Genomic DNA, 27922 nt, shown 5'->3' with positions numbered 1-27922 from the left:
GGACAATAAAAAATCTCTCCTGAGAGCATTCAAAATCAAAAAGAGAGAACCCAAATGAAACATTGGATAATTTACTCGAGATAGGAAGCAGAAATCGCCCAGTTCCACCACAACCCCATTCCTTTCCGAATGATCGATAATTCAACTTGATGTTTGTTCATGAGTAGTCTTGAACGACAGACCAGAATTTACAACTAATTTGTCATATGCACAGGGTCCCAAGGTCCAAACCTCTACTACTTTCCTTTATTAAACCTACAAGCCTGACGAGAGCGAATACATTGGTTGCAATAGATCATCGTTGGAGTGGACGAGTTTCCCTTATTACAAGAATGACCGTACGAGATAAGCAATAGGCATGAAAGCTATCTATCACTAGTACTGAATGCCGATTTGGATGATTCAGCATTCTTACCAACAAAAGGAAGGGGCAACGAATTTCAATCAAAGCTTAGCTTGATGCAGAACTAGCAGCACATGGAGCTCGTGTGGTATCTGCATCCGAAGAAGGGCCAGTACCCATCTCTACAGCAGGGTGTTCAGTAGGATCTGGAGTCCAGCCATCTTCAAAATTGTTCGACACAATGGCTGTGTTGGTTGTACCATCTTCTGCTATATCGAGATGATCCATCATTCGAGTTACGGTGGCAACACCTTGGTTGGCCTCTCTACGAACCTCAGCAGTTGGGGTATTTGGAGTTGAACTGTTGCGAGCGAAAAGTCTCTCCTTCCAACCTCTTGTGCTCTTGGTTATAGATTCTTTGTATCTGAAACAGAGCCCAAAAAAATCCTGATGAATGCTCATACACGGAAAATTTCACTCCATTCCTTCAAATAAATTCTCTTCATAAAGTCCAGTTTGCAGTATATGCACATTCATCTCCCTCCCTTTGTTTAACCTTTTTCTGCTTGCTATTGAAAATTAGTCAGAGAACAAGTGAAAAGGAGCACATTGTCGTTGTACCTCACTGACAACGCACTAAGGCGGGATTTCAGAGTCTCAGAGAATGATTGAAAATCAGATGGTCCAGCTCTGTCTTGACTACCAGGAGACCTCCTAGAAGAAAATAAGCCATGACGAATAACCAGAACTCGGTGTTGATGTCTTTAGAGGTAGAGTAACTTACTAAGAATGAGCAGTGAACAAGTTACCTATTGCTTGTTGATGTTCCATGTCGATTTGCGGATGCACTTGATCCTGATTGTGTTATCACAAGCTGGTCAGCTTGGGGCGTAGAAGGTTGTGCATTAAGTTGTGCAGAATCTTCTGCAAAAGTAATAAAAGGAGAATTTGGGGCAGCTATCATGACTGCAGGAGGAGGATCACTGCCGCCTCTCTGAGCAACAGAAGAAGTGGCTGAGGTAGTGGAAGCTCCATTAGGATGAGTAGAGAAAACCAAAAAACGAGGACGACCTTGAGTAGAAGACCTGTTCCTTTGACCTTCCCTCCTAGCAAGCTGACGAGCCCTTCCCATAGCAGCAGCAGCGGCTAAGTGCTGAATAATGCGCTCTTCAAGTTCGGATTCACTTGCATTAACTGGCAGCTGCACCAAAAGTTCAAATAGATATATTATGGCAAAACGGACTAGTCAAATATAGCTATTAATAGAACAATGAAAATGAGGCAATCGTGAGTAAGAATAGCAACAGACATGCTGTAACTCAAAGTCTCCAAGAGTTGGATGGTGAAATATAGTGGTACTTGTAGGCGGATTCATACGCAGATTCCTCTCATGCTCCACCGCATCAAGCAATTCCTGGCTGAAAGAAGCAGAAAACAAGCCTTAATGTAACAAACTTGCAGGGAAAAACAGAATCGCAAACTGAAAACAGGACAAGCGAAATGCATTTACCTGCTCGGATCCTTCAGGCTGATGGGCTGCCAACACATTGGGCACTGTGAGCTTCTTTGGCACCTACACATTGTTAGTCTATTGATTAACTTTATCTATCGTTTTAGAGAAATACGCTATAACAAGAAAAAGAGATGCTTCAACATCAAATACAAGCTGACTTCTGGAAAAATTAGATCTTGACCTGGAAACACAAAGCTAAAGACAAATGGCAAAGGTAGCTACTCTTTCAGCCACGCGAATGTTAAGTTTATTTCAGTCTATGAGGTTATCTAGGTATCCAGTTCACACATCTCCTCTTCCATCTCAATGAAGAGATCATGAACCAAGAGACATGAAGGCATATAATGTTTCTATTTGGGGCAGTATCAACCTAGTTTTGGCATGCAGAAAATACAGAAACATAGAGGTAGAATTAGAAGGCAAGAATCTATGGGTAAACTAAAGTCTAATCTGATACAACGACCAAACTTCAGCATAGATGGGATTCCAGCTTAATACAAAAGCAAGACGAAGGCAAATTGGTGTAGTAGGTTAATAACCATATTATTAACATTCTTGCAATTGATTCTTAACATGTGCTCTTTGCGGTAAAGGTGTTAAATAGTAATAAGATCATGTGTATGCTACAATAACAAACGTCTAATTTCCCCACATATAAGGAGAGCTATCACGAGATATCATAAACCCAATAAAATGGGGGGGGGGGGGGGGGAATCGTCTGTACCACTCAAGAATGCACTGAAGGTGAAACTCATGCTTGCAACTAGTCACCTGCAATGGATAATTTAGATCAGGTGATAATAAGGCAATCTCAATCCAAAATGACCCAAATAGTAACCCATTTACATACTGTGGAAGGATCACTATCACAAAAAGCTTCAAGACATATACTGCAAGCATCATCACATGCATCTTGAATTCCTCCTTCCACAAAAGCTGCAGCAGATGTCAAACTGTTCCCAGACACCTTTCCCTCTTCCATCTATCACAAAGGCTAAAATCTAGTCTGAAAGAATAAGGAAAAAATATTCACATAAAAATTCTAGCATTTAAGTTTTGGCACAACCACATGTAAACAGAGCTCAGCCACATTGCACTGTACTATTTAGCTGGAAAATAAACACCAAAACGTGGAAATCCAATAGCCAAAACCAAAACTATAGCCCAAGAATGATACCAAATTATTGAAAACAAAAAGGGCATCCAGAAGAGAACCAGAGCATCAAACTATATAAAAATTCTCAATTGCATCAGACTGAATAAATCAAGTACATGTATTTACCCCAAGAACTGGTATGTAGAAATATCTTGTTTATCAGGGAACATTGTGAAAATTGGAGACGTGTATGCAGGCGTAAGCATCTAGTTACAGATCTTCCACAAACACAGGCCACAAACAATTTCCTCCATAGTTTATATAGAAGAGAAGATTAATACAGCATTATCTTAGCAACTCACTCATACACTACCAACATCCGAGAGAGAAATTAGATAAATCTCAATCACAACCTTCATGCGAAAAAATTAGATAAACCTTTGGTAGTAGTTCAAGCACTGCTCAAACAAGCAATGGAGAAAAACAACCAGACAGACTTTGTAATAAGGAGAGGAGGCTCCCAAATTAGCTTTTCTCAAGAAATCCATTGAAAAAAGTAGGAAATTTTCAAGAATCCCGATTCTGTTTCCTATTCAAAGCTTCTAATCATCCAACAACAAAAATAAAACTACATAAAAACCCACAAAGACTTGCCTTTTACCGTCGAAATACTGGGTGCACAGACATGAATCCATAAAAAGGGAGATAATTACACAAAACAATCAGAAACAGAAACAAAAAACAAGAGCCCATCGAATTTACACGATCAAATGCACAAATAGAAATTACCTCAAAGAAAAAAGACTCTTCTTTTGGGCGTTAATCAAGAAGAAGTATGCCAATCTAACAGCAGATCAAAGCTCACAGCCGCTCGAAGAAAAGAGATGTTATATACCGAGAGAGGGAGAGAATAAGAGGGCAGGAGATTGATTAAACTACAGTTTTTTGAAGAGAGAATTTGAGAAAAGAAAGAAGAACAAGAAGAATGGGAGGAGGAGGTCTTATGGAGTCCTTTTCTTTTTGTTGTTTTTGGAGAAGAGAATAGAATTATTTCTTCTTTACCCTTTTTAGTGTTCCCTCTTTTCCTTTAGCTTTTTTGGCGGTGAGGAGAGGACTCGTCCTGTCTGTCTGAGTACACACACAACTGACACAGAGCCGCAGCTTTGGAGGGGGAAAGCAAAGCAGCTGAACTAAACTCATCAGCTATTGCTTGGTCTTCCACTAACTACACAGCGCTGACACGTTTCATGCCTGAGATGCTCATCTTCTTTATCAACTCTTATTGTTTGCTTAACCACTCCACACCATTTGCTACCAAAATAATATCATTTTTGCCCCTTTCAATTATGTTACGTGCCACACATTCAACCTATAGAATACAACTATCAAGAATAAATATATATTTTGCCTCCTCAAAACTTTTGGAAGTATAATTTATTTCTTTCTATTATATATCCCTTTTGAGAATACATTAAAACTCTTATCTTATGAACTAAAAACGTAGACCAACTAATTTTAGGTTGCTTATTAGGTGCATGCTTTGTATTTGTTGTCATTTAAGAATTTTAGGTTGTTTATTAGCTGCATGCTTTGTATTTGTTATCATTCTTTCTAGCAACTAACAAGAATAAAAGGATTAAGAACCCACCCCAACCCACCCAACCCCCCTAAAATCTTATGTGTGCTACGTCATCAAACTTGGATGATTGGTATGTGGTTTCCATATAGCTTGCTTGTTTATATTTCATATGGTAATGGAGAAGATTCTAGTGATATACTTGTTGAAAATGAAGTTGAATAAGAGTAATTGATACGAGCATGAGGAGTTGCGAAATTTGAACCAAATTAATATGATTTTTTTTAAAAAAATAAATAAAGTTATGCTTATTTTATCCAAATTGGACCTTGCTCTTATGGGCCAACTTGAGGTTTAGACTGGTGATTTTATTATTGTGTTGGGCTGCATTTACCCTGAAGATTTTGGTGTTATTTGAATTTGAGTTTGATTGAGATGAAATCTATTGGGTGACACGTTGTGTTTGGTAAAATTTAAGAGTTAGGAGTTTGGAAGAAAAACTTTGATGTTTCGTCAAGTGGAGGTAGGATTTAACAAGGAAAACTTATTTCTCAACTATAAATGTTAATCAACCCTAATCAAATACGTTTTCACAAAAAGCATATAGATTATTTTTAGAGTAAAAGATGTTTGTGATTAATTTAAGCATGTTTCCATTCAGGTGAACCCCTTTAGACAATTCCTTCAGCCCTAATCGTCTATAGATTTCTCGTGCTTGGAAGAGGACTGTAGCACTAATTTGAGTAGAATTTGCAGGCAAATTTGAAATACGCATGAACAAATCTTGCATTTTTCATACTTCATGATCAAATGCAAGAACAAGAGCCAAAATGCTCTAGTTCGTTAATACCAATTCGCAAGCGTTGATTTTTCACAAAACTTTAGGCCTTCAAATTTAAGCAATTATATGTCGATTTCAAGATATCAATCTTAAGACCCTAAAAACGTGTAAAAACAATTTCTGTACCCAAGAAAAGAGCAGCCCAAGATCGATCAATCTCATTCATCATCCTTTCTTCGAGAAGCGCTCCTCCAAAACCCAGCCCCATTGAACCGACCCCACATCTCATTGTCCCAGTCAACGACGTCGTTTTCGCCCCTCAACTCCTCATCATCCGTTGACGACTCCCGTTCCTCCTTACCACCACCTCCCGAGGAATTCGTTTTCCGCTGATTCTCCATCTCCTCCGACGAGCTTTTGCGCTTCTTCCTCAGTAGCCTCTTTCTCTTCTTCTTCCTCCACAGCCCCCTCGGGAGGCGGTACACGGCGAGGATTAAGATGTTCATCATTGCGCATGGACAGCAGCAGCACACCGCCGCGCACCCTCCCGCCGCTTCCCCAATCCTGCTTCCCCGGCGGCTACCTCCGCCGTCTTTAGCATCTACAGGGTGGTCCTTGACCGTCGATGACGTCAAATCCGTAGTCAGCAGCCGCCTCCGCGTGACGGTGGAACCCGGCGACTCCAAGGCGATCTTCCCCGACATCAGAGGCCGCCGATTGCTAACAGTTCCTAATGGCTTATCCGAAGAGAGAAGGCAAAGGAAGAGCAAAGCCTGAAAGCCCTGATCGTATCTTTTGGAATTGAATTTGAGAAACCGACTCCGAGATAGAGATTTGAAACGGAATGCGGAAGGCCGAAAACAGTGGGATTACGGAGACTAATTTCAGGCCAAAATGACTTCACGTGATATTTTGGGCTCCAAATTGCTCTTATAAATAAATATTATTTGCATAAATTAAAATTATCTAGACACGTACAACATACTATTAGATTATGCCAAAAATATACCTATAAATGAATGGTATTTATTTGTAATTTTTTTCTCTAGAAAAACATTACTTAAAATTATATGATTCCTAATTTGCCCTTTTATAAATTTTTATTTACTTGTGTATCTCATGTCATTTAATTATGATTACGCCAATATTTTAAATTATTTAACTTTTGTTAGCTAATAATGAAATTAAATCAAAAATACGGTATGTATAATATATTTTGAGAGGTCACGTAGAAATTAAATGAGTGGTTTAGAATACAAGAAAATTCCACACGCACCACATCAAAAATAAATGCTTTTATTATTACTAACCATTTTCCACCACAATTTGTCCAATCTCTTGTTCATTTTCACGATTTCACAATAAAAACAAATTTCCACCTACTTTTTGATAAATAACAGAAATTCGGTCTTTATCCACTATATATATATTTTTTCTGGATATATCATCTCAAGGATATTGATTAGACTATTTTTGGAATATATATTTTCAATATCAGAATTAAAACGGTGTTCTTTGTTTGCCTTGGTTCCGATACAATCAATGGTGATTTGTGTATGTATGATTGTGTCTAGTTAAAATGGTGATTTATTAGCAAGAAGATGTTGAGAATAAAAAGGCAAAAAGTAGTATGTAATTTTTGAAAACATTACGTCACTTCAAATAAAAATATATATAAGAGAAAAATAAAAGAAAAGGAGAGGTATTAAGTGTAGGAGAGAAAAGGGTTAATTTTCATTGTCAGTGACAACCAACTTCAAAAGTAAGTGAGAAATGACACGACTAGAACTAATAACTCAGAGACGGCCTACTTTTTCACCATTGACCAAATATTTCTTTCTATATATTTATTTACTCAATTTATATTCCTAAACATATGATATTAATCCTCCAAAAACTACTATTTTCTTCTCTATTTGTATCCAAAAAGAAAAAGATATAATAGAAGAGAGTTGGAATCAATTTCAAGCTAAAATATATTATTTGGCGATAAAAAATCAAGATTTAATTCATTGAACAGAAATAAAACATACAGACATATTATCATTAATAAACATTCAAATCCACATAGCAACGTTGGACTACTAGGCCACAACACTTTTTGATCGCCTCATCCCATCATTCACACGTACTATAATATTGTCTTAATAACAAAATATTATTTGAAATCACAAATTCTGAATGCAGAAGAGAAATCGAGAAACAAGCTCACAAATTACCAACTCAGACGGAATTTTGGGCTATAAATTTCTTGATGAGTAGCATTAATTCTTTGGAAGGTTGAGAATTGGGATTGATGGTGAAGAAGCCATGCTGCTGCTCCTCAAACTCCGCATACTCAACCTTCTTTCCCCACTTCTTCAGCTTCTCTGCGTACTCTACTGCTCTGTCTTTGAGCAGGTCGGATCCACCAACCACCACCAGAATCGGGTCAAGATCCATTTTCTCAAGATTCGGGCTGTTGGGCCCAAATGGGTTCACTAGTGGGTGATCCGTCGTTTCTCCCACGGGTATGGATAGCCTCCAAAACCTGCCCATTTCCAATAAAGCTCCAATAATTTGATGTTCAGAGGATATCGAATAAACAAAATGTATAGGACAACAATGTCATTTCAAAATTCAAACCTGTCAATGAGCTCAAGATTCAGGAAAGCTTCCTTTGGCCCCTCAGCTTCAGACCCGGTCCTCGCCGTCCCGCCAAAGAAAGGAGCCAAATACACATAACCCCTCACTCGAACCGGAGCCAGCTCACCGGAACCGGCCCCTAGCCTGACCGCCAAGTTATGGGCAATGTTCCCGCCAGCGGAGTCTCCAGAAATGAAGACATGGCTAAAGTCAACCACGTCGGTGAGCCATGTATCCGGCTCCTCCGCCAGGGCTTGGTCTTGGAGCCACTTCAGGGACGCGTACCCATCCTCGATCGCTGCTGGAAGTCGGTTCTCGGGTGCCAGCCGATAATCGGGGGAGATGATCACAGCTTGGAGCTCGGAGCACAGCTTGAAACAGTAGTTTTGGCAGTTGGGCCACGCCCTGGAGCCGATGCAGAAACCGCCGCCGTGGATGTAGTAGAAGATGGGGAGTTTAGTGGAGGTGGGAGGCGAAGCCGGCTTGTATAGCCGGAGGTGGAGGTTATGCGTGGCGTCGAAGAGAACATCTTTCCATAGTACTGAGCCGTCATCGTTGACAGGAACTTCAAAGCTGGATTTGTTAGAGCGCCAGATGGAGCCGTCGCTGTAAATTCGAAGAACACCGCGGCACTCCTCCACCTCGATCGGCGGAGGGGCAGCGCCACCGGTGGTTGCCTCACCAATTGTAGTAGACATTTGGGTTTGTGTGTGTGTGTGTGTCTATTTGGCAGGAAATTGTTGCATTAATAAGAGAAACGAAAAGGAACTGATGACGAAGATAGAGTCCACTAAAAAGGTGATTGGTATCGGCAGCTTTGTTTGTATTCTTGTCTTTGTTCTTAATTAGTATGTTTTTGTGCTAAATGCTATTTTAAAAAATACTTTTTAAAAGCAAATATTATACCATTTAGGTCGGCTAGTAAACGAGTTGAATATATAATTGGTCGAGTTTGTTTCAATAATTATTGAATAAAATAAATTTGATTTAATTAATAATTAAATTAAGTTAGAGCGAGTTTTAATTGTGTTGGAGTTGACTCGAGCTCGAGCGAGTATTAATTGAGTTGAAGTTGAGTATTATTCGAAATCGAGTATTATTTCAAAATATATTTTATTATTATTTTAATAATCAAATTGAACTAGAATAGAATTTGAAAATTTATGAAAAGAAAGTTTAAATTTAATGTAAATTTATTAAAATAACGAATCAAATTCAAACGCATCATTTAATGTTGGATTTCGAATCGAATAAAAAGTAATTAAAACCTGTGATAATTATTTTTATCTTTCAACCCCCGAGTTCAACAACGTTTGTTCAATGTGACGCACTGTCGTGGGAGGTGCGTGACCTCGTGAGAGCTACACAACCCCATTGAAGCTCAACTCATCTTTTTTAGATAATAACGCTACCTCGTGGAAAATATGTTATCTCGATAAAAATCTTTTTCAGATAATAATATACGTCATGGAAGGTATGCAATCTTCATGAAAATAATCTTTTTTGAGATTTTTTATCTTTTTCAAATAATAATGCGACGTCCCTAAAGATAATATTTTTTTTTTTCAGATTTTTTAACTAGTCTTTTGTCATACAATAACACGAGCTCGTGGAAAGTGCACAACCTCCATGAGAATATCTTTTTCGGATAATACCACGATCTCATCGGAGGTGTGCAGCATCCATATAGATAATTTTTTTAAGATTTTTCAACTAATTTTTTTCAAATAATAATACGATCTCATGGAAGGTGCGTAACCTCTATAAAAATAATCTTTTTCATCTAATAGTGCGAACTCGTGAGAGTTACGTGACCCCTTTGGAGCTCAACTCATCTTTCTCAATAATAACACAACTTCGAGGGAGGTGCTCAATCTCGATGAAATAATCTTTCAGATAATAGACGAGCTCATGAGAGCTACGCTTGATTTTAGTTATCTTTGAGCATGTATGTTGTCTTGCTTCATTGCTTTTGCCACCTTGATAGGTTATTTCTCATTGGATTCAATTTTTTCACATGTTTGGATACCTTTACCTTTTTTCAGATAGAGTCCTCCACATGTAAATATCTTGACCTCACTTTCTTATAGCTATGCACATGTTTCCATGATATAGCATTTGAGTTAAGCTCTCTCTCTCTCTAATACTGCCATTTCAAAAATTTAAAATTCTTGGTGTCAAATGGGATCATAATTCTAACCTAATGTTCGTGATATTTGTTTTCGTCCAATAAATATTTTAGTATGTTAGTAAAATTTACAAAATTTGTTGATATTAACAAAAAGTTGAACGAAAATGAGTATCTACCCTCAATTGACTTATAGATATTGTAAATCAAATAAATATTTTTCTGACCAAACTATCCTTAGAACGACGAAAATGTATCTTGTTACATACATTAGCATGTAACGTGTATGAAGATAGTTTGGTCCAAAAAAAATTATTTGACCTATTTTCATTTAATTTTTTTTTTGCTAATATCAATAAATTTTATAAATTTTGATTAACGGATGGATCGATCCATTAAATAAAAGCTAACGTCAGATGTATTGGATGTAATTTCTCAAACTATAGATACATTATATGTAATTATACCAAACTTCAAGAAAAGACGATGTAATTATCCTTAAATAAAAATATTACATAAAACCATAAATTCTGAGTGTAGAAAAAGAAATCAACATAGCATGATTACAAATTTCAAACTCAAAAGGAATATGCCGCTATAAATTTCTTGATCAATAGCATTACTTGTTTGGTTGATAGTGAAGAAGTCATGCTGCGGACCTTCAAACTCCACATACTCAACCTTCTTCCCCACTTCAGCTTCTCTGCGTACTCACCTGCTCTATCTTTGAGTAGGTCGGATCCACCAACCATCACCAGAATCGAGTCGAGACCCATTTTTTCAAGATTTGGGCTGTTGGGTCCAAATGGGTTCACTAGTGGATGGTCCGTGGTTTCTCCCACGGGTATGGACAGCCTCCAAAACCTGCCCATCCCATTTCGCATAAAGATACAAAGATGAATCTATTAATGTGATAATTACACTTTCTTTTTCTGAGATTTAATGTAATTACATATAAATTTTTTATAATTTAAAGAATTATATATACCACCCATGAAATTTGCTTCCATTTAATAAATGAGTTTTTTCATTAATCAAAATTCACAGAATTTGCTGATGTTAATAAAAAAAATTATATTAACCACGATGAATTATTATTGATTTATCGTAGGTCATATAACATTTTTTATGATCAAATTACACTCATACGTATTCACACGTTAATCCATTTGAAAAGGTATATCTTTACTATTATAAGGACAATTTAGTTAAAAAAAATCTGTTTGACCAGCAATGAGTAAATTTTCATTAAGTTTTTTTTTTTTCGTGTAAAATATCAATAAATTTAGTGAATTTTGACTAATGAATGGACTTATTTGTTAGACGGAACCAAATTTTAAGGGTGCTAGATGTAATTTCTAAACTACATGGGGTGTATGTATAATTACACCAAACTTCAAGAGAAAGAAGTATAATTATCCCTCTATGATTTTCAATAAGGGATAATTACATTGTCTTTCTTTTTAATGAAATTGATGTAATTACACATTAATTCTTTATAATTTAAAAAATTATATCTAATACTCATAGTGTTTGTTTATGAACAAATTAGTCAAAATTTATCGAATTTACTGAAATTAACAAAAAGAATTGAATGAAAATTCATATTTACCTACTCATTTATTGCAGGTCAAATAAATATTTACTATTCAAAATACACTCCTAAAGGTGAAAATATGTTCCCTCACAAGTCACATTCATTATTATGTGAAAATGTATAAGAATAGTTTGGTAAGAAAAAATTTATCCGATTTATAATAGGTTAGTAATAAATTGAGCCAAGATAAATATAAATTTTCATTCAACTTTTTTTTGTTAATATCAACAAATTAGATGAATTTTAATTGACGAAATAATTAATTTATTAGATAAAAATAAATATTAGAATACTAAACATAACTATTTTAAGGGACACGAAAGACATTTAAGCAAACCTGTCAACGAGCTCAAGAGTTAGGGGAGCTTCCTTTGGTCCCTCGGCCTCAGACCTGGTCCTCACAGACCCACCGAAGAAGGGAGCCAAATACACATACCCCCTCACTCGAAGCGGAGCCAGCTCGCCGGAACCGGCCCCAAGACGAGCCGCCAAGTTATGGGCAATGTTCCCACCAGAGGAGTCACCACAAATAAAGACGCGGCTGAAGTCAACCACGTCGGTGAGCCATGTATCCGGCTCCTCGCGACGACTTGGGCTTGAAGCCACTTCATTGCCGCGTATCCATCCTCGATCCCCGCCGGAAGTCGGCTCTCCGGAGCCAGCCTATAGTCGGGGGAGATGATCACGGCTTGCAGCTCGGAGCACAGCTTCAAACAGTAGTTGTGGAAGTACGGCCACGTCCTGGAACAGATGCAGAAGCCGCCGCCGTGGATGTAGTAGAAAATTGGGAGTTTGGTGGAGGTGGGAGGCGAAGCCGGCTTGTAAAGTCGGAGGTGGAGATTATGCGTGGCATGAAGAGAACATCTTTCCATAATACTGAGCCGTCATCGTCGACAGGAACTTCAATGCCGGGCTTGTCAGAGGGCCAGATAGAGCCGTCGCTGTAAACTCGAAGAACGCAGCCGAGTACCTCCACTTCGTGCGGCGGAGGAGGGGCGGAGCCAGCGGTGGTAGACCCACCTATTGTGTTAGACATTTGAGTTTGAGTGTGTGTGTGTGTTTCCAACTTTCAATTGGGCAGGAAACTGTTGCATTAATGAGAAAAACGAAACGGAATTGATTGTGAAAACAGAGTCGATTAATTAAAAACTAATAAAAAGTTTATTTGCTTTGTCTTTATTCTTATTGTAAAAACTAATTTTCATATTTATGTGGTATCAATTATTTAGTACACATGTTAATATTTAAATAATAATTTATTTTTGTGTAGTTGATGGAAGAACATAAAACTGGAGGGGAACATATATAGGATTAGGATTATGATCATGTTTTTAAAAATGATAACTTCAATAATGTTGCAAGTGTCGATAAACTTATTTTCGTGACTGCTCACATAAATGTTCTTGTAATGATCGGTGTCAACGGCTTATCTCATACTTATTTTGACTGTAGGACAGGAATGCTCTCATGCTACTTATCAATATGTCAAGTTTGTTTAGCCAAATTCAATTGTCCAACACTTCATAAAATGATTCAAATTATTTTTTTTATTATGTTAAACAGTTATCATAATTGTCAATTCGTTTAACTTTTAACATCAAGTATCAAGTCCTATGTCAGTGACTTTCAAGTTACTTTTGGATCGATAATTTCAAATTACATGTTATTTGATTTTAAAAAATCATGAAACAACTTTTTTTGTAAAGTATATTGTTAAATGATCAATTCATTAAATATTTAAGAGAGTGCCAAAAATACTAATTATTTAAAAATATTATTTTGAATTACATAGTAAACACATTTCATTTAAGGATCAAATCTAATTAATATAGTACCCAACGTTAGAAACTAAATGAATTAGCATGTGATGGTGATAACAATAATTAAATTAAATTAAACGACATGAATTACCATAAGATTAATGAATAATTATTTTAGGATTACGTCAAGAAAAATGAAGCATAACCATGCAAATGCTATCTCTAAGAAAAATAATTGGAAATAATAAATAGATTTAAAACAAATGAATCAAGAAAAGATAAACCATCTAAGATATTAATAGTAAACCAAGGAAACAACCAACTCTTGTGAGTCTAGCTATGGCTTACAAACGTTTCGAATATCCAGAGCCACCGCAATTCTTGCAGAGTATCAGTCCTGCCAAATAATTTTGACAAAAAATCACAAAATCATTACACGAATGTCTATCTGTGTGATGCAACACAATGTAAGGATTCAAAGCATCGGTTGTATTCGTACACATAGAGTTCAGGAATAAACCTAGTATATGACAAGAAGGAAAAAGGCTGGTCGTCCACTCTGAGACCACATAATATAATATTTGACAGAAACACACGCAAAAGAATAATTTGTGTTCTATGATTACTTGAACGGTGAACGAGTGATCATCAAGTCCAAATGATTGTCTTTGAATTAGAAACTATACCTGCACCCTTGCAGACTTTGCAATCTACTAGCCCTGTTTCAGCCTTCATCTTACCGTCATTGCAGAATACGCATTTGGTTCCACCTGTTCATTGGCATAACGATTCCACAAAAACAAACATCAAAATCTGCCTTTACACAAGATATAGTCAGCAGTTTAACTAAAGGTAAATTATCATAGCAATTGAAGCTCCAAATGTTGCTCAAATGTTGTCAGGACATCTTACAATACTGCAGAACGATTAACATGAATCAAAGTCACAACTGAAAGAAGCTTTGATTCAATCTCACATTGTAGTGACTTAAATGCTGTGTTAGCAGACCTCAAAATCTTATGGAAAGATTACGGCTAAAGGATCGTGCAGACAGGTGGCTGAATAACAAGCAGACAAGAGAAAACACTACAATGCATTTTTTCATCATGTTTTGTATTACAACTTTCTCAATGGTAAGATGGAATCTGTATTGTAATACATGACTGAAGGGGCATTAGAGTAACTTTCCAAAGTCAAGAGAGTTTTTTGTAATATACTCAAACCTCATAGTTACCAGTATAATTATCCTTAAACGCCGATTAGAACTACTACTGTTAAACTCCCTTGTGTAGAGATTGCCATTTCTTGAACATTTTTCCAATACATTCATGCGTGATATGTAAGAAGAATAAGAACAGAAACTAAGATATCCTACATCCAGAAACCTCTTGTGAAAGATTTCAAACCAGCAGACTTCACATTCACAGCCATTTTACATTCACGAGTTTCTTTCATTTTATGGTTTCAACAGAATTCCAGTTAGTTTTGCTATTTGCAGCATGAAAATGATATTCACATCCATGTCTTCCTTATAAGTTGTCTTGATAGGTTCATATTACAACTGCATTGCAAAGTAAAAAACAATCCTACGAAAAGAGATGAGTGGAGTACCGTTCCCAGCACACCTCTCACATGGTACAGGATCTCCCTGCAAACATGAATAATGCAAAAATCTTACAATGCAAGAACCACAAACCTGATTTTCTTACATAATAGTTTTAGGCTGCAGGTCCAAGACTGTGTCAAACATATCACACTTCCAACCAATCCATGGATCATTTTCTTGTACTCACTATTTATTGACTATTCATCAGTTACAGAGAATCAGAGAACATTTCACATAATTGTTCAAGACTTGCACAAATATTTCTTCTAACAGGAAAGCGGATAAAACATTTCTACAAACAAATACAAAGCAGAACTTAGAACAACAACAAACATAAATGATTCAAACAATTCATATTGCATTTAAGACATGCATTCCTAAACATGATTTCTTAGAGGAAAGTGAATAAAACATTTCTACAGAAGAATAACAAACATAAACAATACAATAAATCATATTTCAGTGTATTAACATCCATTACCAACAGGGCGAATTACTCAAGAGTTTGTTACCTTGAGGCCAAGAAATAGAGAAAGAGCAATAGCAACTAATACACTGACAGTGACCAGGAAAGTCTGAGTGTCCACCGTGGGAGAGTCAATTCCTGTGAATAGCAAAATGGGGTGGTTAGGGATTGTGGGCTGGTAGGGAATTTGGCTGAGTGATTGGGAAGAATAACAAGAAATGGTTAATGATGACGATGATGATGAAGCTGACCGGAAGGGGATTTCTGAATTTATAGAGAGATTATTGGGAAGACTACAAAAGAAAAGAGATGAAGGAACGGAATGCGAAGAAGAAGAAGAAGACGGGGTCGAGGCGTGAGAGAGAGGTGGCGGTGGTTGTGGTGGTGGTGGTGCCGCCATGAAGCACGGAGGAGATATGGAGATTGTAATATGTGGAGCTCGGCTGCGCTGTCTCGTCTCTGCTATTTCTTTTTCATTTTATTTTATTTTATTTCTGTGTTGTTTTTATCTAAATTAAATAATTGCCACATAATCTTTATTTTTTCTTCTCTTACGAATAAAATGGCAGGTGGGGATAAACTCATTTTCACTATCACAATTAAAATAACTAATTATCATAAAATAAATAAGATATATTTTAATTTGGTTAATGTAACTCCATCAACATATTAATAAGTCTAGTTCAATATTTACTAGATTAAATATTATACTCGATTACTATCGTTTTATAATACACATATATAAAATATTCAATTAAATTAAAATTTTATTAATAATAATTAAAATTAGAATCAAATCGATGATCAAGCCATAAAATAAAAAAATTAAAAACATGTATTCATGAGTTTTTTAAGATTAGAAGGATAGGTTGCACCTTATTCATTTGGTACGTATCATTACTTTAAAACCTTTTTTTTTTTCAGATACACAAATGTGAGTGAAAAATAAGGTATATTTTTTATTATGCAATCCATATATAATAGCAAAGACAAAGAAATAATTTGTCCAGCAATTCCAATTACGACTACAAGGTCGATACAATTAATTTAAAATATTAATTGATTTAAATAATTTAATATTAAATATTAAATAATCTTAATTAAAAAAATTATATATCTGTGGAATGCAAGAATCAATTACTGGTTATAATAATTAATATAGGAACCAAAACATGTATACTATAAATGAACAAGTTAGTTCTGATACTCATTTCTCTATATAAAAATCATTAATGACAATAATTTCTCATTATGTTTTATGGTACAAACTTACAATTTAATTAGTCTCTCTCATTGTCATATTCTTAATTTAATTGGTATTTATAATTCAACAATTGACGATAATTTGAACTATATTTGTGCTATATATATACATTTATGTTTAGTTTCTACTTTAAAGATTGTTTAACTTATTTAATTATTAGGTAAACTTTATTATAAATATATTAAATTACATATTTAATATTATTGTATTTAGAACTATTTTTGCCAATCTCTTTTTAGTGACTAACTTTTAAAATTTGAGAAGAAAAATTTATCTCAATTGAAATTCATGTTCACATTTGCAAGCCAACGGAAAAGGGGATAGGATAAAGATTTTTATCTTAATTTTATAGGTTTCTTAGAAAGAACATAAAAACAATTTTCATGATATAAATAAAAATTAACAAATATGAATAAAATTAGTTTTATAAAAAGACTTAGTTACTGTGCGACGCATGGACGAATACTAGTTATAAGTAATATATTCATGCACATAACTTGCACGTAATACTTTTTAATTAATAAAAAATATATTCATCTTCACGATTATTTTTTAGTATAATAACAATACATGGTAACATAAAAAATTAATGCAATACTCAAAATTCAGACAGAAACTTTCATCAAAATAGAAGTATCTAAAAATAAAATCCAAGCATACTTCAGAACTCCAATAGATTTCCAAGGCTTTCAAAAGAGAACCAAACAAAGTCCTAATTGTCTGTATCTTGCACATGCTTTAATTTGTAAACATTCACGTGTCTAGTCTTCTATATACATATCAATCTATTACATAGCAGAGACAATGTTAAAACAAAATGACATTCTCTCCTTGTAACCTTTCCTATTCAGAATTAATGATGCAAGAATGTCCTGATAGCTAGCCTAGTACAAAGCATTTTCCAGTAAGGTTCTATTGACTAAACCACCACAATGTTCCAATATTATTGAAGGCTTCAATACATCGAGATAGAACTGTATAACAACAAAGAAACAATATAATAAACACTATCTCAGTACAACATTTGTAAAGCTAAATGACAATTACTGCAGGAAAGCAAAAACCAAGTTAAATAACTTTCCATCTATCTATGTATATATTTCGGTATATATAATTAAAAGAACACACTCTCCAAACACTAATGTACATGAAACCAAGTTTTCAATTGGCAACCTTAAATACTATATACAACTCATACAAGCAATCCGAAACCTAATCCCGACCGCCCATTTGTAGTCGTTGATTGGTCATCCACGCCAACAAATTCGGAACACCCCACAATAAGCCTGTTGGGTTACTGCAAATGGTCACCAAATCCAGCAGCAAGAGAAATTCTTCAATATGTGTGTATATATATATATATATTACACTATCAACTTTGACAGATATAACAGTGATGATTACCAAGATCCGGCCATGCAAGGACCCATTGGCTGCCACCCTCCTAATTGTATATCCTCATAGGCATGTCATGTGAGGTGTGATACTGAAAAGTAGAGGTCATTGCTGATATTAGTTTGAACTATTCTTACAGAAGACAGAAACATATAATTGCAACCGAAAATATAAATCAATTAACATGTCATGAATTCTCAAACTCTGTATGTTGTATGCCTTATTTTTGTTTCTGGAACAACTAAGGTCGTGTTGTGTTCTCTAACAAGTCGTATTAATTTTTCGTTTTGCACTCAAAATGAAAAGGCACATAACTTATAAGTGTAGTAGATAACTAAAAAGACATGTAACATGAAATATTATGCTTTTCACAAATCTTTCTCAAAGATTATCAATGAGGAACATAAGCAAACTTGTACAAAAAATATAAGATTTCTATATGTGTGCAATTCTTTATTCCTTTAAACAATATAGAGATGGTTCTTGTCTTCAATCTAAAAGAAGATATAAATATTTTATCAACATTTATTTGGGGGTATCACAAGAACATAATTGGTCTATACAAATACAAAAAACAATAAAAAATAAAAAAGAATTATTATAAAGTAAGTGAAATGACAAGCAAGCATAATTAGATGTATTACCTTCTTCCTTTCTTCCTGAGATCCTCAAGCACATCACTAACAGCACTTTCTTCCGGCAGGCTGATAATGTGACTTTCAAGCTATATATTGAAAAGAAAGAGGATATTAGAATGTTTGGTAAACATATAATAAATGTGCAGGTTTTGTGCACGAGAAGATCTTATGCATTTGCTTGTGCATTGTCTTGTGCAAGTCCATGCGTATGCACACGCTTATGAACATAAAGTTCAATTATGAATGAGTACTCACTTCAGTTTTTGCTGCATGGCTGGAAGCTATTTTTAGGATTCTCAGCTCTTGTAATCTAGCAAGGTATATCTAGCAGTTTGAAGTACAGAATACTAGAAGAGTAGTGAACAAGAAAATAACGTTTACTAGTTTCACATCCTCATCAAATGAACCCCAACTCACAGTTGTATGAATGTGTACCTGATTGGGATGTAGCAGCATCTCCAACAAGTTCTGTACTCCTTGGTATCTTATAGGATGAGCTTTTGATTGCTGAGAGTAGATATTGTGCGATGTAAGTCGCATTTTGGACGGATCGTCGACTCCGAGTTGGTTTGCTACTCTCTCAACAACTGCATCATAATGAATCAAGCTTTGACCTTCACAATCAGTGAAATTTAAATGTCAATGTTAAGCAGGTCAATATTACTATTACTGATCATAATACAAGAAGTTATCCTTTTGTGTTAAAAGTCTGTCTTCTATTGAACTTAGAGTTGTAAACAAAATTCATCATCTCTAAGCCTTTTCAAGGAGCGACAGTGGATAAAACACAAAATGTTAAAATATATTTGATCAAGAGAAGCAATATGCTTAATATGGCAAATGTAGTTTAATTTTGTTGGAACAAACTTTTAACCTATTTCCTTAATGGCACAAGTTTCCATCCATTAAAGAAGTCAAAACATGTAGCTCATGAAAATCCAGAAAATTATCACAAGGCAAAAGTAATGAAGAGTATGAGTTGTAAATGAAGATTTAAATATTTATCAACACTTTTTTTGGGGGACCACAAGGACATAATTAGTCTATACAAATACATAAACATTAAAAACAAAAAAGAGTACTAGTATAGAAAAATTTGACAATTTGAATAAAAAAAGAATTATCACAAAGTAAGCATATATGACAAGCAAACATTATTTATGTCTATAGTATATCATGTCTATAGAATGAATCAATATTAATAACACATGGTCTAAGAAACGGACAAGAACAAACCATGTAATCTGAAAAAATTAAAAGAAGCATAAATATTCTTCAATGTTTAAATATTATGAAAAATGTAGTAATGTTATAAGTAAAATCATTTAAATATTAGCTAATGAATTTATTTACTTTTGATTGTTATTTTTATAATTTTCTATTGTAAAATATTCAATAATTTATTGAATTTTTATGAGATTCTATATAAATTTAATATATATTTCGAAAGTTGCGCTTGCATCTTACTAGCATATTTATTTCCATATATATTATTAAAAGAATAGACAACCTTCCAACACTAATGTACATGAAGCCAATTCGTTTTCAATTGGAGACCTAATCCTTACTGCCCATTTGAAGCAATTGATCGGTCATCCATGCCAACAAATCTGGAACATCCCACAATAAGCCGTTGCATTACATGCGAACAGACACGAAATCACAATAAGAGAAGCTCTTCAATATATATATATATATATATATATATATAAAGAGAGAGAGAGAAATATATATTACACTCTCAACTGTCACATAATAAGTAAATATTTTTAAAGAATTCACAATCGTTTACACAATGTAATATACATAATTAATCAATATAAAATTTAAAAGTCAAAAACTAATTTCAACTTGCCCTTTTTTTATCATCTCAATCAAAAGGAGCATAAAAGTCTGTATTTTCCATGTACAACGTTATCAATTTAATTGCAATCGATCAATAGGATTTGTGCCTCACATAATTGTAAAGAAACAAAAGCAAAAAGAAAAAGAAAGAAAAGAAGAAAGAAAAAAACAAGGAAACATAGGATGCATCTTTCCTCTGCTTTGAAATGTCTTTTAAACTCTATTAGGACCTAAAATCTGAGTAAGAAAAGAAAATATATATATAAAAAATCTTATCATAATAACTAGAAACATTAGAATGTGAAAATTGGGTGTCCATTTGTCGTATTTAGTTTTTGGTCATTAAGTATTTTAATAACAATTCCTTTTACTTTCAAGATTGATCTTAGCAATGAAAAAATTCGCCTTAAAAGCTCACATTGAATACTCTCTATTTTTATTTTAGGAAAGCACATAAATGTCTTGAGAACAGAACAATTGAACAATAATAACATTATTTAAATGTGGTGGATAAAACATTTTGTTTCTTCTAAATATTATCCATTTAAATGGTATAGTTAAACAAATGTCACTCATCTCCCTTTCAAATATTTTAATCGCAAAACCTGCAAAAGTGTAACACAAACATAAAAAAAAGCAAAAAAATATAAAATAACTATTATATCAAAAGATACAAAAAATGTAAGACTTCTATATGCGTCTTTTTTATTCCCCTAAACAAATATAGAGATGGTTTCTTGTCTTCAAATTGCAAATGAAGATTTAAATATTTATAAATATTTTTTTTGGGGGAACCCACAAGGACATAATTAGTTTATACAAATACATAAAAGAAACATTAAAAATATAAAAGATTACTACTGTAGGAAAGTTTGACAATTGGAATAAAGAAAAAATTATTATAAAGTAAATGACAAGCAAGCATAATCAGATGTATTACCTTCTTCCTCCTCAAGCACATCATTGACAGTGCTTTCTTCCGGCAGCCTGATATTGTGAGTTTCCAGCTTTATATTGAAAAGAAAGAAGGTATTTAATGTAAAACATATAATAATTATGCAGGTTTCGTGCACATGCAGGTCTTTTGCGCTTGCAGGTTTCGTGCATGTGTAGGTCTTGTTCAAGTGCATGCATATACATACGCTTATGAACATGAACTCCAATTATAAAATGAGTACTCATTTCAGTTTTTGCCGCATGTCTGAAAGCTATTTTTAGCATCCTCAACTCTTGTAATTCGGGCAGAGGTACATCAAATACTTCGAAGTATAGAATGTCACAAGGATGAACAAGAAAGTAACGTTTGTTGTTTCGTGTCCTCATCAAAGAAACCCCAGCTCACAGTTGTATAAATGTGTACCTGATTGTAATGCAGCAACATCTCCAACAAGTTCTCTGCTCCTTGGTATCTTTTAGGATGAGCTTTCGGTTGCTGAGAGTAGATGTTGTGTGATGTAAGCCATATTTTGGATGGGTCATCGACACCATGTTTGTTTGCTACTTTTTCGACAACTCCATCATATGAATCAAGCTTTTGATCTTCACAATCAATAAAATTTTAAATAGTAATGTTAAGCAGATCAATATTACCAGTCATAATATAGGAAATTACAATTTTGTGTTAAAACTCTGTCTTCTACTGGACTTACATGTATAAACACAATTCATCCTCTTTAGGCCTTTCCAGGGATTGAAAGTGGAGAACCAGCACAACAGTCAACACAAAATGTTAGAATATATTTGAGCAAGAGATGCAGTATGCTTAATATGATGAGGGTAGTTCAATGTTGTCAGAACAAACCTTTAACCTATTTCCTTACTGGCACAAGTTTCTCAAAGTGCCATCAAAGAAACTACAAATAATGCAGTCCAAACATGTGGCTCATGAAAATCCAAGAAAATTACTCAAGGCAAAAATAATGAAGAGTATGACTTGTAAATGAAGATTTAAATATTTATCAACATTTTTTGGGGGACCACAAGAACATAATTAGTCTATACAAATACATAAAACAATAAAAACAAAAAAGATTACTAATATAGCAAAGTTTGACAGTTCGACTAAGAAAAAATTATTATAATGTAAGTGGAAATGATAAACAAGCATAATTTATGTATATAGTATATTTCTGTCTATGTAATGAATCAATAGACATGCACATGGTCTAAGAAGGGGCAATAACAAACATGTATTGTTGAAAAATTAAAAGAAGAATGCATAAATATTTTTCAGTGTGTAAATATTATGAAAACTATATTAATGCTATAATTAGCTAATGCTTTTTATTTTACTTTATTTATGAATTTCATGACATGTAACTTTTCTATGAATTTATTTACTTTTGGTCGTTATTTCTATAATTTTCTATTGTAAAATATTCAATAATTTATTGAGTTTCTTATGAGATTCTGTATAAATTTAATATATATTTCAAAAGTTGCACGTGCATTTTACTAGTGTATATATATAATTAAAAGAATAGACACCTTCCCAACACTAATGTACATGAAGCCACTTAGTTTTCAATGACAACCTCAAATACACTAGTATATGTATATGTATACATTATTAAAAGAATAGACACCATCCCAACACAGACGTAGATGAAGCCACTTAGTTTTCAATTGACAACCTTAAATACTATATAAAACTTATACAAGAAGTCCGAAATCTAATCCTCACTGCCATTTCTGGATTAGTTGATCAGTCATCCACGCCAACAAATGTGGAACATCCCACAACAAGCCGTTGCGTTACATGTGAATGGACATGAAATCCCACAGAGAGAAGCTCCCCAATTTTTATATATATATATATTACTCTCAACTTTCACAAGCATTACTGCTGATGATCTTTTACATCAGGCCATGCAAGGAACCCAGCAACCAGCACCCTCATAAATCCACTATTTTGTTTTTGAAACAATTAAAGGTACCTCTTGTGTTCTTTAACACAACGTATTAATTTTTGTTTTTTGCACTCAAGGGAAAAGGTTCATAACATGGAGAAACAACATATTAGTGTAGTAGATAACTAAAAGGATATGTAACATGATATTATGTTTTTCGCAAATCCTCCTACAAGATTATCAACATCGAGCAACAAAAGCAAACTTATACCAAAAACAAAATACAAGTAAAAGGTATAGAGTACCTGATTTGCTGCAGTAGGCCGTCTAGGGGTATTTTTAACATGTTCCGATCCATATTGCTTCCAAGACACACACATGCCGCTTCTCTGTAGAGTCAAAATATGTCAAGAAATTTATCTGGGTGTGTGGAAAACATTTTTGCTCCTCACTAAATCCATCCGTATCATGCTTCTTTGTACTCATATAGGAACATGCCACAGTGCACGCAATACTCACTTAGTTTACACTTCCCAGCTTTACGTGCAATTTCTGGGCCATGACCCCACGCAAGTTTTGTCATTAAATAAAGGGGTAATTAGATTTTGTTATCCGAACTATGACCATTTTTGCATTTTGGCATTTAAGTTTTTTTTTTCTTTTGTATCAACTTACATCTTAAGTTTACGAATTCTGCACTTTGCCATTTATAACTATTTTGCAATCAAGTTTTTTGTCGAAAAAACATCAAATGCAGTGCATATTGATATTTAAGGGTTATGTGATGTGATATTTTTCACATATGTACAACATGTTATGTTTTTTCAGCAAAATAATCAACAAAACGACAGTCACATATGGCAAAGTGCAAATTTCACAAAGTTGACATGGTAAGTTGACCCAAAAAATGTTCTGATGGTAAAGTGTAAAAAAGGGCATAGTTCAGCTATCAAAATGTAACTTATCCTAAAATAAATTGAGTTTAACTATTTACATCAAATTATTAAGCAAAGGTTTAGCAGAATATTACCTATTGTTTTGGTATTAATATCACAAAACCAAAGAATGAAACAAAAAGAAGAATTAACAATTGAAGACCCTGTAGATCTTGTGTGCATATACTTCCAGCAATCTGAATTCTGCACTTGGATGAGAAAGTTCAACCTGTTTAACATCACAACAGTTAAAAGCATATGAAGCTATGTCACAAAGCGCAGAATTCTAGGAACACACGCACATCCACTCCCCGTAATAACCAGTCATTACTTCTTCCTGAGATCCACAAGCACATCACCAACAGTGCTTTCTTTTGGTAGGCGAATACTGTGAGTTTCCAGCCATATACTGAAAGGAAGGAAAATATTAATGTTTGGTAAACATAAAAAAAAATGTGCAGGTTTTGTGCATGTGTAGATCTTTTGCATTTCCAGGTTTTGTGCATGTGCAGGTCATGTGCAAGTGCATGCATATGCAGATGCTTATGAACATACAGTCCGCATGGCTGAAAGATATTTTAAGGATTCTCAACTCTGGCAGATGTATATCCAAAACTTTGAAGTGCAAAATATCATAAGGCTGAACAAGAAAGTAACATTTGTTAGTTTTGCATCATCATCAAAGGAACCCTGACTCACAGTTGTATGAATGTACCTGATTGTAATGCAGCTACATCTCCAACAAGTTCTCTGCTCCTTCATATCTTATAGGATGAGCTTTTGGTTGCTGAGCGTAGATGTTGTGCGATGTAAAGCCGTATTTTGGATGGATCATCGCCTCTCTCGACAACTTCATCATAAGAAGCAAGCTTTGACCTCTACAATCCATGAACTTTAATTGGCAAAGATAAGCAGGTCCAAGTTACCAACCATAATATAGGAAATTATACTTTTGTGCTAAAAGTCTGTCTTCTATTGAACTTTCAGTTGTAAACAAAATTCATCCTCTATGCCTTTCCACGGAGCGAAAGTGGATAACATGCAGAACAATCAACACAGAACGTTAGTATGTATTTGAGCAAAAGATGCAGTATGCTTAATATGGTCAAGGTAGTTCAATGTTGTAGGAACAAACTTTTACCTACTTCCTTAAGGGCACAAGTTTCCAAAATACCATCAAAGAACCTACTACTAGTGCAGTTGAAACATGTGGGTCATGAAAATCCAAGAAAATTATCTCAAGGAAAGTGTAACGAAGAGCATGACTTGCATATTATATTTATCGCTTGGCAACTTAAATGCTGGAAATTTATGCTCTACCATAACTTTTCACTTTTCTATTCTTTTGCTTCTATGGATCATTTTCTTGAAAAGAAGTATGGGATTAAATGAAAAAAAGAAAGAAAGAACCTCAAGGTAAAATCCAACTAGCACTAGCTTTATGTTATTCTCTAACCAGTAAAGATATTTACCAAAAAAATGTACTCCTCCCATCCTTTTTACAAGATGTCCTTTGACTTAAAATAGAGTATTAGGAAAGAGTAAAATTTAGTGCATCTATAGGCCATTGCAAAGATATGTAGTGGGTGATGAAGAGCCACATCATTGCTTTAACAAGAAGGGAGTTGGGGTGACTTCAGGAATCAGAAACTTTATTTTGGGAAGTCATCAAAAGGAAATAGATGCAATAAATGAGGTATGTCGAGTAATTGCGCACATGCACACTATGATATCGGCAAGCAATGACCACGAGAAAGAGCGGGGGATCCCAAAATAGTTCATGATGCTTTCTCGGAGGAGACAATGTACAAATTTTTTAGTCTGTATATTCTTAAATGAAAAATAGCATCAAATATCCAAATACTTGAATAGGTAAAAAAAATTATTGAAACAAACAATACAGGGCTAAGAAGGTAATTACTAAAGCTTTCTTCAAGCAATTAGCATACAACAATAGTCAATATGAGGCACAACATCGACAATGTGATAAAGGCGACTAGCTCAAAGAGGAGAAATGAGAACACAGAAATAAAGAGAAGTCCAGAAGCAATAAAGAACTCACACATCATACCATGGCAATATCATAAATGGGTTGTTCATCTTAAGAGATTTGCAGCACACCGTGCTATTAGGCACGGTCTAGTGCATCAAATAGGAGTCTCATCTCTGTTAGCTCCCTTATTGCCATTTCAAGTATAAAATCCAAGAAAAACTTTAAAAAATCATTTGCTAGGTGCGAGGTAAGTCTCCCTTCAATGTATTCACATGACCATGGGCTCAAACTTTATCTCTTGAGAAGCAGAAAACACAAGATACATTTAAAACGAGTATGTGCATTTTATTCTATACACAAAGCATTAAATTCCATATGCAGAACAATTTTTAAGTCGCCTTATAAAGAAGTTGCATGTAACATGACTTCTGTTCTTTGTGACACTCGCCAAATGCAAAAATAGCTCCATCTAACAAAAACAGTTGCAAATGGGTTTCTAACCACCAAAAGGGAGAAGATAATGTATATTTATCATATATATATAGTGTGTCAAAATAGGATATAGTGGTTCCCACATTCTGATCTCCCTCTCTGTATCGAGAAATGCAGACCCCTCCCGACATTTCCGGAAAAGAAATTATTGATTCTGAAACTGAAGTGATTATGTAGGTGAACGACAATTATGAAAATCGGAAAAACCAGCTCATTATTAACACTCAATTAGGAGCAAATTGATGATCTATTGAGGGGAAAAAATATCCATTAGTCAGCAAAGAATGCAAAGTAAGTTAGAACTGATAAGCAACCTTAGTCAGCAAAGAATGCATAGTAATTAGAACTGATAAGCAACCTTAGTCAGCAAAGAATGCAGAGTAAGTTACAACTGATAAGCAACCTTTTCCATAAATTGCAGCTGCTGATAAGCAACCTTTTTTCACAAATTGCAGCTGCTGATAAGCGACCTTTTTCATGAAATTGCAGCTAACATCAACCTATTTGGATCATGACCAGGGTGTAGGGAAATAGCAAGCAAAGACTACCTCTTCCATCATATCCAGACAAACCTCGAAGAGTTCTATCTCCTCATCGCCAGCATAGCGTGCAAAATATCATTAGCTTCTTAAGAATATCTGTTGTGCTTGCCATAGCTCTTGAGACAAAGTCGTCCAGCATATCTGGCATGAAATGCAAATAGATTAAAGACCAATGCCTTTCTTTTATCTTAACCTTTCAGGGAATTGCTTCTTCTTCCTGAAGATATTTATTTCACATAGAACCTCATGGGAAAGGAAGGGAACAAGAAAAATACCTTAACTTGCCTTTCTCAGGCTCATAAAGCTTGAAGAGCAGTAAAATGTCATCACTTTCTTTCCATATCACCTATGTGGATTAAATTAAGGGATGCAAGACATCAAAATGTCCTAATAGCCTAGTACAAAGCATTTCCATGTAATATTCTAATGATCAAACGATCACAATGTCGTAACATTATTGAAGGCTTCAAAGCATAAG

The 27922-nt window shown here is 34.6% G+C and overlaps 5 protein-coding genes and 1 pseudogene across 12 annotated transcripts; all 6 read right to left on the bottom strand.

Moving 5' to 3' along the window:
* Window positions 1-102: 102 nt before the first annotated feature.
* LOC105170090 (E3 ubiquitin-protein ligase RHF2A) lies at window positions 103-4218 on the bottom strand. Of its 2 annotated transcripts, XM_020696814.2 has the most exons (9): window positions 3742-4218; window positions 2707-2862; window positions 2581-2627; window positions 1854-1916; window positions 1653-1761; window positions 1415-1544; window positions 1153-1267; window positions 965-1057; window positions 103-767 (listed from the first exon to the last, which is right to left on the bottom strand). In XM_020696814.2, exons 2-9 carry the CDS (start codon window positions 2836-2838, stop codon window positions 452-454), a joined length of 1005 nt encoding a protein of 334 aa, XP_020552473.1. In that variant the 5' UTR covers window positions 2839-2862; window positions 3742-4218; the 3' UTR covers window positions 103-451. The 2 variants fall into 2 exon arrangements, with proteins under 2 accessions (XP_020552473.1, XP_011088999.1); XM_011090697.3 differs by having other exon boundaries at window positions 1153-1544; window positions 3742-4216.
* A 1078-nt stretch (window positions 4219-5296) lies between these two features.
* Window positions 5297-6240, bottom strand: LOC105170241 (uncharacterized). The gene has a single exon (XM_011090912.2). It carries the CDS (start codon window positions 6011-6013, stop codon window positions 5528-5530), a length of 486 nt encoding a protein of 161 aa, XP_011089214.1. The 5' UTR covers window positions 6014-6240; the 3' UTR covers window positions 5297-5527.
* Window positions 6241-7321: 1081 nt separating this feature from the next.
* On the bottom strand, window positions 7322-8706 carry LOC105170091 (strigolactones hydrolase CXE15). Its single transcript, XM_011090698.3, has 2 exons — window positions 7935-8706; window positions 7322-7839 (listed from the first exon to the last, which is right to left on the bottom strand). Exons 1-2 carry the CDS (start codon window positions 8630-8632, stop codon window positions 7533-7535), a joined length of 1005 nt encoding a protein of 334 aa, XP_011089000.1. The 5' UTR covers window positions 8633-8706; the 3' UTR covers window positions 7322-7532.
* A 1825-nt stretch (window positions 8707-10531) lies between these two features.
* On the bottom strand, window positions 10532-13490 carry LOC105170242 (strigolactones hydrolase CXE15-like; annotated as a pseudogene). The gene is made up of 2 exons (XR_016067193.1): window positions 11997-13490; window positions 10532-10926 (listed from the first exon to the last, which is right to left on the bottom strand). The product of XR_016067193.1 is annotated as a strigolactones hydrolase CXE15-like (transcript).
* A 131-nt stretch (window positions 13491-13621) lies between these two features.
* Window positions 13622-15976, bottom strand: LOC105170092 (thylakoid lumenal P17.1 protein). Its single transcript, XM_011090700.3, has 4 exons — window positions 15538-15976; window positions 15031-15067; window positions 14106-14189; window positions 13622-13816 (listed from the first exon to the last, which is right to left on the bottom strand). The coding sequence occupies exons 1-4, from the start codon at window positions 15889-15891 to the stop codon at window positions 13764-13766; spliced, it is 528 nt and encodes a 175-aa protein (XP_011089002.1). The 5' UTR covers window positions 15892-15976; the 3' UTR covers window positions 13622-13763.
* Window positions 15977-17675: 1699 nt separating this feature from the next.
* LOC105170094 (uncharacterized) lies at window positions 17676-27841 on the bottom strand. 6 transcript variants are annotated; one of them, XR_016067187.1, is made up of 8 exons: window positions 23788-27841; window positions 22283-22312; window positions 21994-22172; window positions 21574-21640; window positions 19044-19375; window positions 18795-18874; window positions 18160-18241; window positions 17676-18052 (listed from the first exon to the last, which is right to left on the bottom strand). XR_016067187.1 is itself a non-coding variant. In XM_088884384.1 (7 exons), the coding sequence occupies exons 2-7, from the start codon at window positions 22299-22301 to the stop codon at window positions 17948-17950; spliced, it is 591 nt and encodes a 196-aa protein (XP_088740510.1). In that variant the 5' UTR covers window positions 22302-22312; window positions 23788-27841; the 3' UTR covers window positions 17676-17947. The 6 variants fall into 6 exon arrangements, 1 of the variants encoding a protein (XP_088740510.1); XM_088884384.1 differs by lacking the exon at window positions 18160-18241 and having other exon boundaries at window positions 17676-18041; window positions 19224-19375; XR_002287736.2 differs by lacking the exons at window positions 21574-21640; window positions 21994-22172; window positions 22283-22312; window positions 23788-27841 and adding an exon at window positions 20299-21567 and having other exon boundaries at window positions 19044-19402.
* Window positions 27842-27922: the final 81 nt, after the last annotated feature.

This window comes from Sesamum indicum, linkage group LG9 (genome assembly GCF_026168435.1).
Source record: "Sesamum indicum cultivar Baizhima isolate 11 linkage group LG9, ASM2616843v1, whole genome shotgun sequence".
Classification (NCBI taxonomy): domain Eukaryota; kingdom Viridiplantae; phylum Streptophyta; class Magnoliopsida; order Lamiales; family Pedaliaceae; genus Sesamum; species Sesamum indicum.
This window is presented reverse-complemented; position numbering and strand designations above follow the sequence as displayed.

Coding starts and splice junctions, on each gene's coding strand:
- LOC105170090 (XM_011090697.3), bottom strand. CDS start 2,838: ATGGAAGAGGGAAAGGTGTCTGGGAACAGTTTGACATCTGCTGCAGCT. Junction 1,762..1,853: donor AGCCTGAAGGATCCGAGCAG/GTAAATGCATTT, acceptor TGCTTCTTTCAG/CCAGGAATTGCTTGATGCGG. Junction 1,545..1,652: donor GAGACTTTGAGTTACAGCAT/GTCTGTTGCTAT, acceptor CTTTTGGTGCAG/CTGCCAGTTAATGCAAGTGA.
- LOC105170241 (XM_011090912.2), bottom strand. CDS start 6,013: ATGTCGGGGAAGATCGCCTTGGAGTCGCCGGGTTCCACCGTCACGCGG.
- LOC105170091 (XM_011090698.3), bottom strand. CDS start 8,632: ATGTCTACTACAATTGGTGAGGCAACCACCGGTGGCGCTGCCCCTCCG. Junction 7,840..7,934: donor AATCTTGAGCTCATTGACAG/GTTTGAATTTTG, acceptor GGAAATGGGCAG/GTTTTGGAGGCTATCCATAC.
- LOC105170092 (XM_011090700.3), bottom strand. CDS start 15,891: ATGGCGGCACCACCACCACCACAACCACCGCCACCTCTCTCTCACGCC. Junction 14,190..15,030: donor TGAGAGGTGTGCTGGGAACG/GTACTCCACTCA, acceptor GCCAATGAACAG/GTGGAACCAAATGCGTATTC. Junction 13,817..14,105: donor CAAAGTCTGCAAGGGTGCAG/GTATAGTTTCTA, acceptor ATTATTTGGCAG/GACTGATACTCTGCAAGAAT.
- LOC105170094 (XM_088884384.1), bottom strand. Junction 21,641..21,993: donor TGTTGCTGCATTACAATCAG/GTACACATTTAT, acceptor TTCAATATAAAG/CTGGAAACTCACAATATCAG. Junction 18,042..18,794: donor CTCAGGAAGAAAGGAAGAAG/GTAATACATCTA, acceptor GTAACCCAACAG/GCTTATTGTGGGGTGTTCCG.